Raw genomic sequence first — 18,007 nt, 5'->3', positions numbered from 1 at the left:
GATAAATAACAAAACCCTTGCAAATGCAAAAATCCTTCTGCAGTTTGGAAAGAGACCAAATCACGTGCTGAATGCAGATGAAGAAAAATCCTTTTTATTGTAAGGAGTAACAGAAGGGATGTGAATCCACCTCACCCACAATGCAATACATCCAAATCCACTCGGAGATTACAAGACAGGATAGCATTTACTCTGATCAGTTCAAAGCATAACTCTTTGGGAACAAATCAGCTAAGTACACGTTTGGATTAGACTGTAGGCCTTCTTTGCCTTCTTTCTAACAGTATGAAATCACTGGAAACAGCAAAATTTCCTTTTGAAATGGCCAACTCATCAGCAGAAGGAGAGCAAAGACAAAGTGTTTACATTTCATCAGCATTTGTCCCTTTTTTGTTTTCCCTTCACAGGAATTTGGTGCAGTTAGTGCAAACTTCCAAAATTCCCGTGGGGCGGCTGGGGACAAATCGCTGCCACCAGCCAGGTGGTCTTGGTCCAGCACCAGGAAAGTCTCCCCTGGGCCCAACAATTACCACAGCCCCTGGTCCAGGAGAAACTGGGAGGAGTGTGAGGAAGGGCTGGAGGGTCAGGGCAGTGCCTTGTCAGTGATTGCCATAACGAGCGGCTTGTGGCCGAGACAGCCAGGAGGGGACATGGGCATGACCCAGGGGCATGGCTAACCATCGGCACTGCTAACCCTGTGCTGAACAGAGACACCGGAGTCTGGTAAGGCTGAAATGTAACACAGAAGAAATACTGTATTTTCATGGTCAGGTTTCTCCATTTTCACCTCTATTCTATGGGCGTTGGGTCATCTTCCTTCCCTCCTCCTCTTCCTTGGGGTCGAGCCGTGGGAATCACCCATCAGGGTACCTGGGGGGACACCGGAGCTGAGGTTTTGGGCAGCATGGGAGCTCAGAGCAACAGCCTCGTGCTCCCCATCATACTCCTGCTGCCAGGCAGCAGGATCAGCCCCGGTGGGTTCATCTTGCCCAGCCTGGGCACCAGCACCGACACGGGCACATCCGACAGCAGAGCTCTGAGCCACATCCCTGGCCAGCAAATCATCCTTACCCCACGGTGCTGCTGACCCCACGGCTACGCAACGCTCCCGGGATTGACGTCTGTGGCTGGGGGAGAGGGATGCAGGTCAGTGTGTTCCAGCCCCTCTGTCCACCCTGAGTCCCGGCAGCCCCCACCCACGGGGCCGGGCTTTGCGGTACCCGACATGCCGATGGCCTGAGAGCACCTGGCTTTATGGGCAGAGATGATTTAGTGCCCTGAGGAATATGCCTCCGGGGAAGCTGGGATGGCTTCCAACTCTTCCTTCCCTCCTCTATATATTAACTTTGCATGCATATGAAGCTGGAAGCTCTTCCAATCACCTCTGCAAATATTAATTAATCCTCACAGAATCCTGAGGACCATTATTCACTCCTACTAAGTAAATATTATTAAATCCTTTTATGAGAGGTGAAGTGACTTTTCCAGGGCTGTGCAGGGCATAAGCAGGAGCACACAGACTTTGTCTCGCGACCGTATGCCTGGAGCCACCGAGCGCGGCAAAGCAGCTGCCACTCACGGGTAAACCTGCCCGTGCCAGAGCCGGGGATGTCTCCAAGGACCAGGGACCTCAATCGCCCCCCAGCAAAGATGTGCCATGTGGGGTGGAAGCGCTTTGGGGGCTTACCCTGAGACGTATCAACACCCATGGCTTCAGCTGCACCCTGTGGCCATGGGGACCCACTACCTGCTCTTGGTCACTACCCCTGTGTCCCCCATGCATCCCTACGGCTGTGGCTGCTGCCCCTTTCCGGCTCACAGACACCAGTGGGGATCCCCATCGCAGCATCGGGACTGAACTTACTCTGAAGCAGCCAGTCGATGAAGGCACTTGGGAATGGGGAATTCTGCAAAAAAAACACCAAGGAGGCATTAAAGCACATGACTGTGGAAGCTGCAGAGGGCAGCTTGGGGAGGAACAGGGACAGGATACGGTCATACCCGCAAATCCAGCTCCATGAAATGCCCAGATGTCACTGGCAAATTGGAGAGGGCAGAGTGGATTTTCCCCAGGAGCCCAAAGGAGATGACACCTGGGGAGAGGGAGAGGCCATCAGGGCTGGGCAGAGCTGGCTGCCTCTTCAGGAGCCTGTGGAGACCTCTGCTCTGCCTGGAGCATCTGGGAGAGCAAAGTCCCTGCCTGGCAACATCCCCAGCACCAGAGGAGGAAACACCCTTGTCCTTCCTGCAGGTCTCAAACCTCACAGGGTTCAAAGTTTCCCATGGAAGCTGCTGTTCTGGAGCTACCAGGCACATGTCTCATCACATGGGAAATGTTTTGGGTAAACGGGGACAACGCTGCATGGAACAAAGCAGCAATTGTGTCTGTGCGGGACTCGAAGAGAACAGAGCTGGGGTGGGAAAACCCACCGGCTCTACGGGGCTGCAAACCAGGGTGGGGATTGTCCTGGAGGGGCCGTGTCTCTTGGCAGCAGCTCGGGTCTGGCCCCAGTTAGGAAAAAAAACATGAGAACAGCAGGATTGGGGTGCTTTTGCCCTGTTCGGCAGCCAGGAGGTGTGCTGGGATGTGCCACCCACGGCAGCTTTGCTCTTGCTCCAAGCAACTCCTTGTCCCACGGCTCCAGCTCTCCAGAGGACACCCACTGCCTGTGGAGATGGCTGAACACGCAAAACTCAAGTTTCACTCTAAAAATTAACATAGAAAAGTGTCACTCTGAACATTAACATAGAAAAGAAAAGTTGACAACTTACGGTTGAGGAATTGGAGCTTAATATTGATGATGTTGACCCAAATATTCACTAATGGGCAAAGCTGCAAGAGGAAGAAGTGGCACAGCCTTGGTGAGAATATCGTGGGTGTAGCAACGCCTTTCCCTAACATCGTTTGAGTTTCACAGACTTTAAATCAAGATGAAACAATCAGCTCCTGGAGCGCAGTTTCCTCCATGGAAAAAGAGCAGTATAAATTGTTCAGCTCTCTTCTCAAAACGGCACAGATTCTATTTAACAGAATAAAAGATTTTCTAACAGGCACCTTTTTTTTTCTTTTTTTCCTAAGTGAGGCTGTCACTTCTGCTTACTGCACCGTCTCGGTACCAGGAGGTGCTTCAGAAAGCAATTGGTTACAAATTATCCCGTAACATTGCATGATGGAATTTGAATTACTCCTAACAAATAAATCCTGACTGTAAGAAAGATCAAGGAAGTTTGCAGAATTCACTTATGGCATGTGGGCATGTATCTGTGCATGCAAATATATATATATATATGTATGTATGTATGTGTCTGTAAATCTGCTAGATAATCACGGCAAGAGCACTAATTCAAGTTGAAGTGCAACTTCTCGCAGCGAAGGACTTTCAGGCACTCACCAGCGCGGGTACGAAGGTCTGAAGGGTTGTGTTCAGCACACGGCTCACCATGTTGGTGAGGAGGCTGGAAAGGGAAAAAGACAGACAAAAATTAGCAGGGAAATTGTCAAAACCCGGGGCTCAGCATCAAGACAAATCTGAACTCCTCCGCTGGTCTGCAGCGCCGCGAGAACCGAAGAGGAGCACCGATTGTCTTCTTTTGTCTCTGGTGTTAAAAGATGCTACAAGCCCACAGCTCCCCCAGGCTTTGGCCGGAATTACAGGTGCTCAGGACTTTGTTAACTGCTTCTCCAAATCTTGATTGTTAACGTGTAAATCTGTGCCTGGGTTTGAGACTGAAATTTTGCCCCACTGCAAACTTGCAAAGAGCTAGTCCTGAGCCTTATTTTAACTATTTCCCCGTGCACATACCAATATCCCATCCCCTTGCAGGTGTCTCCAAAAAAGTTGGCTTTTCTGTGAGAAAAACCTGTGGGCTCCTTACGGCTGGATAATGGAGCTGCCACTTACCCTGCATGCTGCCCCTGAGATTTTCACTCAATTAAACCTTCTCTGTGAAGCACCAGGTGGCCTCAAGTCTAGAGCCTGGCTGGGCAGCTCAGGGGCAAGGGAGGGAGAAATCTGCCTCCAGTGTGAAATGCAGCCCTACCCTGGTGGCCATGGTCAAGCCCCAGGTCAGCCCAGGGGGGCCGGGCTCAGCTCCTGCGTGTGATGGATCTGTCCTTGCAAATCACCTCGATGTGTGACACAGGACCGGGGATGGTGACCGTTCCCATGCTCACCCCTTTCGCAGGTTGACGCCGAAGCCGCCGAGCAGGTTTTTGCAATCCTTAACCACTAACTTGAGGTCTCCTGGGGTGTCCTGGGTGAGTGCGATGTGCGACGTAATGTTTGTTTCTACCGAGGATCCGCTCAGAAAGTGAAAAATCCTGAAAAATAAGGAAGTGGCTTGGAGGATTATGAAGGAGGCCAAAGCAACACAGAAGAACGGTAGCTGTGGCTGAGCTGCAAGCTCAGGCTCGGCTGGGACAATGTTTTAGTCTCAGGACTTCCATCGGCCTCCTGGTCCTGTTAGCAGGTCATTGAAGTCCCAGTGTGCAACAGGCACCAAGTGGTTTCCAGGACAATCCTGAATTCAGGCAGACAAAGGACAAGTTAAGATGAAGGAGCGTGGAACCTTCTTAGCACTTTGCTCCCAACACCTTTTCCCCAGGAGGATCTCTGCCTCTGCTGGCTGTCACAGACTGGCACCATGCCTTTGGAGTGAGGACAACTGGAAATATCCCCAGGGAGAGGCAGCAGCAGCACAGCACAGAGCTTTCCTCACCAGCCCCTTGCTCAGCGTCTGCGGACATTTCTCCAGCACCTAGAACGTCCTGTCCTCCCCAGCACCCTCAGGCCCCCATGGCCTCGCTCCGCTGTCTCGCCCACCAGCCCTGCTCACCCTGGCAAGCGCAGCACCAGCTTCGAGTACAGGTTCAGCACAACCTCAGTCCCATGAAGGACCTTCCACGACACTCGGACATTCTCAAGGTTCAGCACCTTCAACCTGGGGGTCAACACAGAGGCAAACCTGCCTTGAGATGGCAGGATCAGCAGGAGCAGTCCCATTTCTTCCTGTTCATCGTTTGACTTGTTACCTATGTGGATATTTTCAGTTAAAAGTGAAGGTGGGGAAGGGCCAACCCCCACTCCAAGACGACCCAACTGCAAAACAGGGTCAGGTTATGCAGGGCTGTGTCCTGCTGAGCCTCCAAGGGTGGAGCTTCCTCCACCTCTTGGAGTGCCCATCGCAGTGTCATATCACTCCCATGTGGAAGACTTTTCCCATCTCTGGTTGGAATTTCCACATTGCCGTTCCTCACGTGAGCTGCAAGCCTGGGACTGGTGGTTTGTATAACGGAGGAACTGGTCCCCTGGAGCACCTCTTTAGGGGAACCCTTCCTCTGGATGTTATTTGTTACCCTGCAGCAAGGACAGCTGCTGTGCTTGACTTACCAGGAGGAGGGTGTTGGCACGAGAGGGACTCCTTCACCCAGCAGTCCTCCTTCACCTGGAAGACCATCAAGACCAAGTAGAGTTCCATTGCCTAGGAGACCTCCTGTTCCAAGCAGCCCTGTGCCAAGTAGACCTTTCTCTCCAAGAAGGCTTTTATTGCCAAGGAGACCATTGCCAAGGCCTTCTCCGCCAAGGATGTCTGTGCCAAGGCCTTTCCCACCAAGGATGCCTGTGCCAAGCAGACCACTGCTGCCAGGTTGTCCACCTGCAACAGTCAGGTCTCTATTACTGTTCTGGTTTTCATTGCCTAGAAGCCCTTCTCTCCCAAGTGCACCCTTGCCAAGTAGACCTTCCTCACCTAGGAGGCCTGTGCCAAGGAGCCCAGAATTGCCAGATTCATTTCCTGCACCAGGGGGACGTCCACTTTCTTCTCCACTCAGACTTCCTTTGCCAAGGAGGCCAGTACCAAGTAGTCCACCTTCACCAAGAAGACCTGTGCCAAGCAACCCACTTTTTCCGCTGATGAGACCTTCACTGCCAAGAAGACCAGTACCAAGCAGACCTGCACCAAGGAAGTGCCAGTTACTAATCAGACTTACACTGTTGGAAATATTTCATTGACAAGAATAGTTGGTTCAGCTACATTAGGTTGACCTGCTCATGAGGTCTCACAGGGATCCCTAAGCATCCTTGCGCAATGTTAGGTTCCTCATGGAGCCAAGCCTGCCAGGAGGCAGGTCTCTGATGAGCAGAGGGACACTTCATGAGCCCAACAAGGCACAGCACTCACAGGGACCAAGGTGGGCATGTGGCTGCCTGTGCCATGATGCTCCCCTGGGAAAAATGGAAAAAACCTCTGGAAAAGATCTCACCATCTTTGGATTGCGCTGGGCTCAGCCCAAGGGCATTGCCTAGGTTGAGGAGGCCCTGGGAGGTAGGCAGGAGGCCCCCAAGGAGGACAAGACACCAGAAAGGCAGCATCTCTGGTCCCAGCACCTGTGGAGAGATCCACATCAGCCCCACTGTGCAGGAACTGGCAGCCTGGACACTGGTCCGGCTCCCCATCCTTCATGGGCACTGCCCTGGGGCATCGGGACAGGTTGCCCTTGGACATGCAGCCCACAGGCACCATCCTCCAGCCACAGGTGACCAGCCAGGACCCGCAGCACCCTTTTCCCACCCAGAAAGGTCAAACTGCTTCTGGTTATCCTGATAACCAGAAGCAACTAGAGCACAGTGACATGCTCCTCTAGAGTCATTGATGTCTCCATGCCTGGCTGGGCTACCCCACTGCAGAGCTGGGTGCCTGACATCGCAAGGAAGCCTGGAGGGAGAAAATGTCATTTTAAAGAGAGCAAGAGGGATGGAGATGAGGCAGGAGGACCTTGTAAAGAGCGAGACGAATGGCTTCCCACAGCTCGGAAATGGCCCTGAAAGAAGAACACTTTAAGGGGCACAGCGGGATAAAAAATGGTGTGTGTCAAAGTCGTGTCCTTCTCCTCGTTATGAAGAATACCTCGCATTATTAAATCTCAAAGTGCAGCCAAAATCAGACTCACTTTTCCGTGGACAGGTTGTTTGTTTTTCTCACCTTGCTCCATTCAGGCTATGAAAAGAGTCACTTTCCCTGTATTTGATCCGCCTCTAGTCAAAAGAAAGCACCTTCAAGGACCTCATGTTCCTGTATGAGCTGGACTTCTTGGGGTTGCAACCAACGCTCTGAAGTGTTTGTTTATACACAGAAAGATGTTTGCAAAGATATGAAAAGAGGCACCCGCTGAAGCACTGTCATAGGTCCCAGTTTAAGGGAGCACCCACCTGCACAGCCCACGTCCCGTCCTGAACACCCTGTCTCTTCTGAGAAAAACAATGTACAAGCTGCAGATTTGAGGTTCAGCACTGAGAAATAACATTATTTAGGTCAGACTGAACAACTTCTTTATCTGCTCCAGATACTTTTAAAAAAATCCCTCTATGACAGTTCTTGGCACAATTAAATTAGACTTTAATTCACTAGACTGTCTTTTACATTTTGCCTTTGATCAGCATGTAATGATGTACAGCTCCTGTAGCTGTGATTATTGAACAGGAAAGAAAGATAGAGGCTTGAGCTGCTTCCATTGAAAATTGTGTCAAATAAAATCAGTGGGATTTGTTGGAGGGTCTCTGCAAGACGTGCGCAGCATTGTAAAAGGATGCCAAAGTGGTCGTCAGGTCTTTTAGAAGAGCTCTTAGAGAGAATACGTGACAAAGTAGACAACTATCTCTGCAGTTATTAGCGAAATCTATCTGGTTGGTACCTCCTTGGTCACATGCATTTAAGTGAGCTGAACATCTTGTACATGCAAAAATGCATGCGCGGCTTTGCAGATAAACGCTTATTTTATACCAGCTGAGATGAGATCTGAGAAGCTGAAAATTGTTCTGAATTCTGATCACCAAGATCATGAAAAAAATCCTAGTCATTTCTGCTAGCTTAATCGTTATAACAAACTTAACAACAACAAAAATAAACGTGGAATTTGACAAGCAAGAGCTCTACTATCTTTAAAAATTAATTTTCATAAATGATTAAATGTTGCTACAGAAATCAAAGGGAAACATCATTACAATTCTTGCTTTTTAAGCCGAGTTACACTTTGCTGTAGGTCGTCTAATGGGAACAGGAGCTCTGTAGCCACGGTACCTTAATGCCACTTACCTGGAGCCTTTTGATGTTGCGGTGCAGCTGCCCACGGCCACTCGGCAGTGGCTGGCACGAGCAGCCCTTATATACCCGGACTGCAGGAACAGGGAAAGTCCAGGGAAAGATGAAGCCTGGGATAGTTCCTCTTCGCTGGCTGTCAAGTGTGAACCCTGCACCAGCCTGACCCCGAGCACTCCCGTAGCAGTGCCAGACCGTAGCCAGCAGCACCCAGCAAGCCTGGGGCTCGCCTCCTTCCCGCAGGCTGGGTGCGGTGGCCACTGGCTCTCCTGCCTGGCCAGGGCACACAGCCACCCCTACTTCTTGGGGCTTGTCCCCTTCTGTCCCCTCTGACTATCCAGACACCACACATTTGGGGCAGCCACAGTGGGTCTGAGGGACCAGTAAGGCATCCCCCCACAGCCCCTGGGTGCTGGGGCAGGGGCTCATGTCCCCAGGCAGGGGATGCTCTGGACCAGGTCCCATCCAGCCCAGCACCACAGAGCCCTTTTCACATGGCCCAGCACAGCTGGCCATGGTCATGGCAGGGACATGGGCTCTGACATGGGTGGCTGTTGCTGCTCACAGCTACTTGGGGGTCTCCCTCGCTTTGCTCTCCCAGTGTGGCCCAGAGCAGAGCACCCAACAGTCCAAATTACCATGGGACATGCAAACCCCAGAGCATCCCCCTGAGCATCACAGTTCCTATGGGACAACCTCAGAGCAGCCAGGGCAAAGGGGATGCCATGGGGGGCTAGGGATGCTTCCAGGTCTCTGGCTGGGCAGAGGGTCCCTGGAAAGGTTTGGGACAACTCTGCTCCAAGGGATGCTCCATCGATGATCTTAAAGGTCCCTTCCAACCTAGAGGATTCAATGATTCTGTATTCAGCAGGGCACAAGGGTCTGAGGGCAGTGAGAGGTGAGCAATTACTTCCCAACAAGTTCATTACGTACAGAAGCAGCACAAGGCTGTTTAAAAAACCCCAAGTTATCACAAACTAAAGAGCGTGTGGATTTATGGCATGCCAGCTGCACCATGAAAACTGCCTGTCACCCAGAGGTACGCAGGAGGTGGCTTGTTCCTCCAAGAAAGACCTTGGCAGTTTAAAGGAAGCTTGAGAGACAGCAAATAAAAGAAAATGGGGAAATAAATGCAGAGGGGAAGGGGAAAGGAGCATGAAAGATGACAGAAAAACCTCAGTCTGAGGTTCCAGGTGGTTTTCAGGGTAGGTTTGGGCTGGACAGGGTCAGGACACTGTCTCAAAGGCAGTGATATTACAGCCGTCCCAGCTATTTCCTTTCACCTCAGGAGCAATCAGTGACTTTAGAGCCTTAAATTAACAAAGGCTTCATTGCTTCAACAGGCAGCTGAACCGCAAGAAAGAGCCTGTGCATAAATAAACTGTGAGGTTCATGTAGAGTTCAAAGGCATCAGTGGGTGAATCACCCCTGTCTCCCTCAACACTCCCAGGACAAAGCCCCAGTAAAGCCCAGAGCAGGTGATGGCATGGGGGGTCCTCAAGACAACCAAGAGACCCCACAGCTTTGAGTCTGGTCCCTGAAAAGAGGCCACATGCCAGGGTCTAATGCAGTGTTTCCTGGCAGACAGCTTTGCCCACCCTGAGCTGGGTGTTGGGTGGGCATGACTGCGGCTGGGCAACCGGTCAGGGGGCTGCAGCCCTCCCACCCACCACAGTCAGGGTCCCCAGGTCTGTCCTGGGCCCTTGGGGTTCACTGGAGCCGGCCACACCTTCAGGCTTGAGCACCCACTGTGGCTGCAGAGAGGGCTGGACTTTATTAGACCCAAGCATGAGAATGCAAAATACACCTGCATCCTTCCAAGCATCCACAAAAGAGTCCAAAACACAACGTTCAGAGGCAAAAACCACCTGTGTTCCTTCTGTTCCAAGCAATGTAGGCGGGATGCAACATTTGCAAGGAAAAGACTAAGCTGCTGTTTAACTGTGTTAGGTACAAAGAGAAATGCGGTGGAGCATCCTTCGGGCAGGCTGGGCTCCCATCTCTCTGGGGACAGATGGGGAAAACCCGGGGTCCCTTCCCAGCTCAGTGTCCTGAGCTCATGCCGACAGCACGATGAGGTCCTGGTGAAGCAAAGGGGTTAACTTGGGGTTACCTTCCCTCTCTGAGCATCCTCCACACAAGCAATGGGCACTGCCCTTGCTCCGGAGTGGAGCTGAGGTGCCAGTAGAGTGACCTTGGGGCATGGCCCAATCACTTACTTCGATCACATCGATGTCCGCGTTGGTGAAGTCAATGTTCAGCAGCCTGGGGAGGGGAACCCCTGCTCCCAGCACACCTGTGGGTCACAAGCCAGCCCAACTCAGCATCACCAAGCTTCTGCCCTGGGCGTCCATCCCCAACTCCATCCTCCCTGCGTGCAAACCCCTCCCTCCGTGAGTGCAGGGCTCTCCAGAAAGGCTTTGTGTTGTGGGACTTAGTGCTTTGGCAAAACATATTGTCATTTGCTCCTGCCAGCAAAGCGGCAGGCGGGGGCAGCCCTGCGGAGGGGGCTGTGGGGCCTCTGTTTTGTGATGTGTGGGTTCTCCTCCAGGCAAAACGCTGCCGCCTGATACAAGCCTCCCCCCATCAGTGCAGGTGGGTCCCACTGGCTCCTATTCCGTAGGGCAAGATAAGTTACACCAGCATAAAGTCGTCGCATAGTGTACAGTCCAGCACATGTGGATGCATGGACAAGGCATAACAGCTTCCTTACTGTTCACTGCAGGCAGGAAGGCAACATCGAAAATCTGGCCAACGAGCATATCCAGGAGCGAGACCTGCAACATGGAGAGGGGTCACTCAGTGCCACCCCTGGTTCTGGTCCCCCTGGTCAGCCCAGCCTCACCCTGTCCTCAGGCACGTGGGGATGCTCCACTCACATCAGCTAAACCCAGCCTAAACCCTTGGTGCTCCAGCTCCACACCCATCTAATGCAAACTCACAATTTCACAGGAACCAGACTTTGAGCATTCTATGGCCAATTTTCAGTCCCAAAATAATGCCATGCCACAGGCACCTTCCCGCTGGCGTTAAAGTTCCCTGCAATAACCACACCACCTCTGGAAACTAAATATGCTCTATCTGCACATATCCTGTGACTGGAGAGTCCAGGATTCCTCCTGACTTTTGCCATCGTCTCCTTCAAGGCACCAGGATAAGCCTCCCCCAGCGCATCCCAAGGGGATGGTGTGGGCATGTGCAGGATGCCCTGTGGCTCACCAAGGATCCAAAACCTCTCCCTCTCAGTGAGGATTTTTTCTGAAAATTGCTCATGGATCATCCATGAAAAAAATCCATATCCAGAGGTGAAAGAAAGGTGCTACTAAAAATATGACACAACCATTACACCATAATTGGCCCTTATTTCTCCCCAGCCAATATCTATCAGCACTTTGCTTTCTGCAATAGATTTCACGTGTTACTGAGGCTGCTCATGTTCTTACATCAAAAGCACCGACAGCTGAAGACACCAAGGAGAGATCAGCCCTGCAGGAGGAAGCAGAGGTGAGTAAGATCCAAGCAGTTGCTCTGATGACCCAGTCCTATGCCCTCATTGTCACACTGCCCAGGAAGTCCCACATCCATGGCCCATCCCTTGCCACCCCCCAGATGAGAACCAGTGCCCTACTTCTCCAGACTGACACCGATCTTCAGCTTGTTGTCCTTGACTGAAAACTGGGCCAGCAAGAAGGTGTCCTATAGTCAAACAGAGATATCAGGGCAGGGGTGGCTTCTGCAGCCCTTGCCCAGTCTGAAGCCCAGCCGTGTCACGTTGGGTGCAGGTTCCATCTACTGGCACCCCCGTGCCCGCTGTGTGCAGAGAGGGAAACTGCAGGAGGAATTTCTGCAGGGTTGTTCCTTCATACATACGATATTCAGAAGGCAGAGAGACTTCTGGACATCATCTGGGTGGATCACCATCACCTCTGCTGTAGCCGTGAGCCGGATCACACCTTTATTTTTCTTTAAGGTCACCGCTGGTGTTTCAGAGACTGCAATTTTCAGCAGCAGTTCATGTGACTCGGGGTATGCCTTGAAAACCTGTCAACATCCAAAAATGGAAAGTTTCTGCTGGCAGGAGCACAAATGGTGTTGTAACCAGGAACCACGGAGCAGGCTGCCTACTCCGGCAACATTTTCATGGTGCTGCTCTTGGGGCAGATCTGATCTGGAACAAACTGAGCTCTGGACTGCCTTGGTTTTTGGTTTTGGACCTAAGTCAGAGCTTGTTAAAGTCCATGGGACATCTGGGATGCTGCCTCTGAGGAGGAAGGGACAAGGAGACCTCCCCTGCACTGGGCACTGCTTCTCTGACTGGGTTACTTGCAGTGCAAGGGGGAACCAGGACTCACCGCAGGAACCAGGGCTCCAAGGGTCAATGTTGTTAGAGGTGGGAGCTCAGGAAACTGTGACAGAGAAGAGAGAAATGCTGCACATGTATGCTGGTTTTCAGCAGACATCTGCTTTCACCAGCAGCACACCTGAGGCTTCTACCACAGGGTGTCTCAGTGACATTTTTCACCTTAGATAGCAAAAACCCTGATAAACAGTAGAGAGGAGCTGAGGTGTTGCATGGTGGGACCAGTTTGCATGGCTGACAGCCCTGAGTCCTTCCAAACATAGAGCTAGGCAAAGCTCCTCACTCACCATGCCGTTGGAGATGTCCAGGTCCAGGGCACCCTCCTTCTGCAGGACAGACAGCACCGAGCTGAGGAAGTTCACGGAGAGGCCCAGCTGGGAGGAGCTGGTGTCCTCCATCGGTGGCAGAGGCGGCATGGGGACCCGTGGTGGTGTGGCGACAGCTTCTGGCTTTCCCAGCGGATAGTCCACCAGGCCTCCTGCCACTCGCCCAACGACAGTCTGGAGTTACAGGGAAAAGAAGTACAAAGCAAAATGTTTGCAATATTTGCCTTTACGGTTAACTTCATGTTCCCTCAATGTGAAATTGCTGCACGCACGACCACGCCGAGTCAGGCCCCATGACACTTCCTTCTCAAGAAGTTAATGAAATGCAAAAACCCCACTGCACTCTCCCATGACAGCGGCAGCAGCGAGAGCAGGGCACCAACCCGGGACCTTCCCGAGCTTTTCACAGCGACCTCAGAGCCTGCTGTTCAGGTGAACATGGCCCAGGGAGGACTTCCCAAACCCAGGTGAAACATCCCAACCCTTGTACGGAGGTGGAAGGAGAAGATGCAGAACTTACATTCAGGTCTACCTCAAGGAACTGCCCGGTTACCAGGGGAAGGCTGGACACGGTGTACTGGATACTGCCCAGCAAACCCAGGGGCACCAGTGCTGGGGGGAGAGAAAGAAACTCGGCAATTCCCCACAATCCTTCCTCTTCCAGAAGAGCCCTGGCTCACAGGTAGACTCATGGCAGCCTCATTGACGGCCAGCCTTATCTACCCAGGGGTCCTTGATTAGGTTGGGGAGAGGGAAGATATGAGGAGGAGAGAGCATCCATACAGGCATGCTGGGGCATGGAGGAAGGGGAAGAGGGGGGAAATATCACCGTCCTTGCACGGCCAGAGCAGAGGTGACATGAATGGCAAGGCAGGGCATGGGACCCAGCCAGTACTTACAGTTCACAAGACCCAGCTGGTCATTGACGAGCCCCAGGGCGATGTCGACCACCGGGCAGAGCTGCAAGAGTCAGGGAAAGGACAGTGCGTCACCCGCGTTTGGAGCCAGACAAGGACACGCAGCCCAGCTCGGCTTTGCCACGCTTTCCCTGGGGACAGGAGCACCGGGCGCATGGGATGGCAGTCCCCACTGGTGACTCCACGGTGCTGCTGAGGCCGCACCAGCTCTGGATCCGGCCCTGGCCACTTTGCCCTCGGCCGGATAAGCAGGGTTAGGACTGGGTCTCAGGAGCCCGTGTAGGATGGCTGGAGAGACCCTGGGGCTTTCAGAAGGGAGGAGAGATTCAATTAGCCCATAACACGGCCCAGGGCATCGTTAGAAGCTCCCAGGCACTTGGGCAGACCTGCACCAGTCTCACTGACTTTGCATTTCGAAGAAGGGAACAGCTTCTGCCAAGCAGATGGAGACATGGCACGTGTCCCCCACTAATCCCAAACCACTGGGTGGGCAGGTGGATGCAGCAGCCCCGGGACAGTGGCTGTGCTCCCTCTCCGGGTGCAGGAGCGATGCCATGGGGAGCTCATTGCTCCTTTCCGGGGTGGAGTTTTTTTCTGACTTACCAGAGTAGGAAGAAGTCTGTTCAGGACACCTGCCAATAAATTATCCACAATTGGGAGCAGGCTGTGGAAAAATAAAGGAGCACCATGAAAAAAAAAACTGCTGCAAAGTAAATGGGTCTTGTTAAACAATTCCCTGTGAACAGCGCGGAGCGCAGACCTCCCGGAGCAAGGCAATTGCAGCAGCAAAGTGCGTCGTGTATGCTTGGATTTTGCATGAGATAAGTGTAATTTGCATCCCAAAATAGCCAGTGGGAAATTTATTGCTGCCTTTTATCTACTAGTGTATAGTCTTCTTAAATGAGCAGAAACAACCTCAGCCCAAGTGGTTTCTATAATTTACATACCAAGTGCTCACATCTCAGAAGACCCCGTGAAAAGTCCCAGCCCCCTGGGACAACATGTCCATTTACTGCAGCTGCACGAGGGGCACACAAGGACCACCAGTAGCAGCCCTTTGCTGACCCCTGTGACATGACCAGTGAGCAACTGTCACCCACAGGGATGGCAGCTGCTGGTGTCACACAGTCACTGTGCAATGGGGAAATGCCCTCGTGCATTCACCATTCTGCAGGTGTGGGCTGGCGACTGGCACAGCCCAATGGTGAGGTGGCTCATGCTGGCAGAGGAGGAGACCTCCGTCACTCACCCTCTCAGGAGTCTGACTTTAATGCCACCAAGCAAGGTATCACATCTTTCTGTCACCAGTTTGGGGTAGCCCGTGCCATCCATGGTTAGCCTGACCCTTGCTGTGATGTTCACTTCTACCGCGATGTCGAGCAAACCCAGGAGGCTGTGAAAGGGAAAGGGAGCGACCTTCAGAGGAGTAGCCTCTTCCTGGCGAAGTGTCCCCTCTTGGAGACATACCTCATGCTGGCGCTTCCACCAGGTCCGAGGACATAGCTGGCACTGCCATCAGCACCAGCCCGACCTACCTCTTGGCGTTGAGGGCCACCTGGGTGTATAGGTTGATGTGTACGCCGATGCCAGGCAGGAGCCGCAGGGACACCCTGGGGAGTGTCAGCTCCACGATCCTCAGCCTGCAGGGACAGTGAGGGGGACACCTCATGTGATGGCTCTAAGCCCCGCCACCTGGGCTCTGCCACTCACACAAAGCCACCATTCAAGGGGTAGGCAAGTCAGAGGCCATTTAGATAAGAAATGGCAAAAGACATGAAGTTTTCTCAGTTATTTTCCAGTTTTATCAGAAGCTTTGGCCTGGTTGGCTTATTATTGCTTGTGCTTGTGCTTCTGTTTGGTGTTGGGCTTCAAGTAAGAGCTACAATGGGGCAGTTGCAAACATTGGTTTGGCAATGGTGGCACCGGCTGCCCAGGGCCAACGCGTGGTTTGGTGCACCCTCTATGGGTAAGTGCCTTCCAACTGCTGTTGCCTTTAACTTTCCTCGTGTAGCTCAAGATGCAATTTTGCAGCCAGCGATGCAAACCTGGGGGGACTTTATGCATTTATCTCAAAGCATCAGCTCCAAACCAGATCTGAGCATCTACTGAAGCATCACCATTGCTCCCCGCAAAACCTCTGAGGTTCCCCCCTCCCTGCAAGGACCCTGACCGGTGCTGTCCTTACCCAGTGAGCCCCTGGGCGGTGTTGAGCAAGCCTCCTTCCCCAAGGATGCCAAGCAGGCCATCGCCTCCCAGAAGCCCTCCTCTGCCAAGAATGCCACCAGGGCCACCAAGGATCCCTGCTGTGCCAAGGAGACCTCCATCACCAAGCAGACCTCCTTGTCCCAGCACTCCTCCAGCAGCCCCTGCAGGGATGCCATCCCTGGGGACATTGTCACCAGCTGCTGGCCAGCCTCTGGGATGGGTTCTGGGGCCGTCCCCATAAACACCTCCACCACCCCCTCTGCCCAGCAAGCCACCACCGGCATCGCCCCCTCCACCAAGCAGACCACCAGTCAGCCCCCCCAGCAGCCCTCCACCACCGCCGCCCAGCAGACCACCAGTAATACCACCAAGAAGACCACCACCACCACCACCACCAAGGAGACCTCCTGCGAGGCCACCCAACAGCTCTCCACTTCCATCTGCGCCGGGATGTCCGCCTCCGAGCGGCACCTCTCCGAGGGCACCTTGGAGGGCACTGCCTTGGCTGAGCGAGCCTGTAAGAGCTGGAAACATCACCCGCCATCAGCCTGCGAGGTAAGACCACCCCTGGCCACCGCTGCAGCCTTTGAGTGGGGACCAGCAGGCAGCTGCCAGCCCCCTGCCTGCACCGTTACTCATTGTGTTCCTCAAGTACAGGTTACTGAGGGGTTTGTGCTCTCCATTACCATCGCTGCCTATCCCAGTCCCTAACTATCCGCTGTCAGTTTTTTCCCTGTATATGATGCAACAGAAACAGGGGCTTGGGGATCCAGGACAGGAGGGACCACGTCAAGACCTGTGTAAAGCAGTTCGGGGGAATTTGTCTGCAGTCGCACCAGAAAGATGGCAAACAGTGTGGCACAGTCGCAGGGTGTGGGCATTGATAAATTCTAAAGCTGAGATAATTGAGGTGCTGTGTGGCTCACACCTCCTGAGAGGTGGCTCACACCTCTTGACCAGTGCAGGACCCCGGGAGGAGCAATTCCCACACAAGCAATATCTTTCTCCTTTTAGGAGGCTGGCCAGGTGAAATTGTAATTACATCAAAAAATGACTCCAGGTTCGGTTTGGAGGGGGAGGTTTGCTGACAAGCCTTGCGCTCTTCACCTTCCATGTGCAATTCCCTTCCCTTCCCTGGCTGATCAGGTGGTGCTGGTACCACAGTGTCAACCCCCAAGGACCACAGCTGGTTCCTGTTTCCCAGGGTCCCGCTAGGAGGAGGCAGAGTGACTCACCATCACTTAAAACACCTTTATTGAGCCTGAGGACGGCATCTTTTGTCTGGCTCTGGCTCAGTGATGGGGTCAGCAGGGCATACAAGAGGGCAATGCCCAGAGCTGGTGGCATGGTGTCTTCTGCTTGGCTGGAAGAGCAGGACCTGGGGGAGGACAACGGGAAAAGAGTGGAAATAGGCTGGGCGATTCCCAGGAGATGAAGGAGATGATACTTTAAGCTGGGTGGAAATTTCTCAGTGAATAGAAAACATGGGCTTTAGGAGCACCAAAACCAGTTCATGAGTTAGAGCCACATTCAGCAAATAGATCTAGACACACCCGAAGAGGGGGAACAGGACAACATCTGTACACACATCTGCAGGGACTTTTTCCAGCCAGCTTCTGCACAACCCCAGCACCTGTTTTCTTGTTCCTATTTATGGGCACCCCGGGCAACCTGCTCCTTTCCGTCCCTGGTCACCATGACATAATTTTAAACTTAAAATATTAAATCATTACTCATAACCTATAGACTGCACTGAGCTCCCCTTGCTAATAATTGTCCTGTAAATGGGTATGCAAATTAACGATGCAATTATACAAGCAATTCACATTGGAAAGAAAGCCTTTCTTTTTAAAATGGTGTGCTTTAACCTTACAACAATAAAAATAATAATAACAACCTTAAGAGGATATTGCAACACACAAAAAAAAGTCCCTGACTTTTGTGTCAAATTAATTTTTTTTTCTTCAGAGAAGGGGTTTCATTTTACTATAGCAACCTTCTTTTCTGATTTTTTTTTTTCAGTTTGGTCACAAAATATAAACTAGAGTTACTTACCTGCATTTCTACCATTATTGGTATTTTTTGTCATGTTTTTTCTTGCTCAC

The 18,007-nt window shown here is 52.4% G+C and overlaps 1 protein-coding gene across 1 annotated transcript; it reads right to left on the bottom strand.

The window, feature by feature from the left end:
* Positions 1-10,151: 10,151 nt before the first annotated feature.
* LOC141471161 (BPI fold-containing family B member 4-like) lies at positions 10,152-17,249 on the bottom strand. The gene is made up of 16 exons (XM_074157578.1): positions 17,138-17,249; positions 16,307-16,426; positions 15,883-16,063; positions 15,233-15,337; positions 14,947-15,090; positions 14,301-14,361; positions 13,680-13,740; positions 13,301-13,392; positions 12,742-12,954; positions 12,447-12,500; positions 11,965-12,135; positions 11,723-11,790; positions 11,538-11,580; positions 10,808-10,871; positions 10,314-10,390; positions 10,152-10,175 (listed from the first exon to the last, which is right to left on the bottom strand). The coding sequence occupies exons 1-16, from the start codon at positions 17,247-17,249 to the stop codon at positions 10,152-10,154; spliced, it is 1,590 nt and encodes a 529-aa protein (XP_074013679.1).
* Between the last annotated feature and the right edge of the window lie 758 nt (positions 17,250-18,007).

Source organism: Numenius arquata, chromosome 12 (assembly GCF_964106895.1).
Source record: "Numenius arquata chromosome 12, bNumArq3.hap1.1, whole genome shotgun sequence".
In the NCBI taxonomy this organism is placed as follows: Eukaryota; Metazoa; Chordata; class Aves; order Charadriiformes; family Scolopacidae; genus Numenius; species Numenius arquata.
The sequence above is the reverse complement of the archived record's forward strand: the minus strand, read 5'-3'. Positions and strand labels throughout refer to the sequence as shown.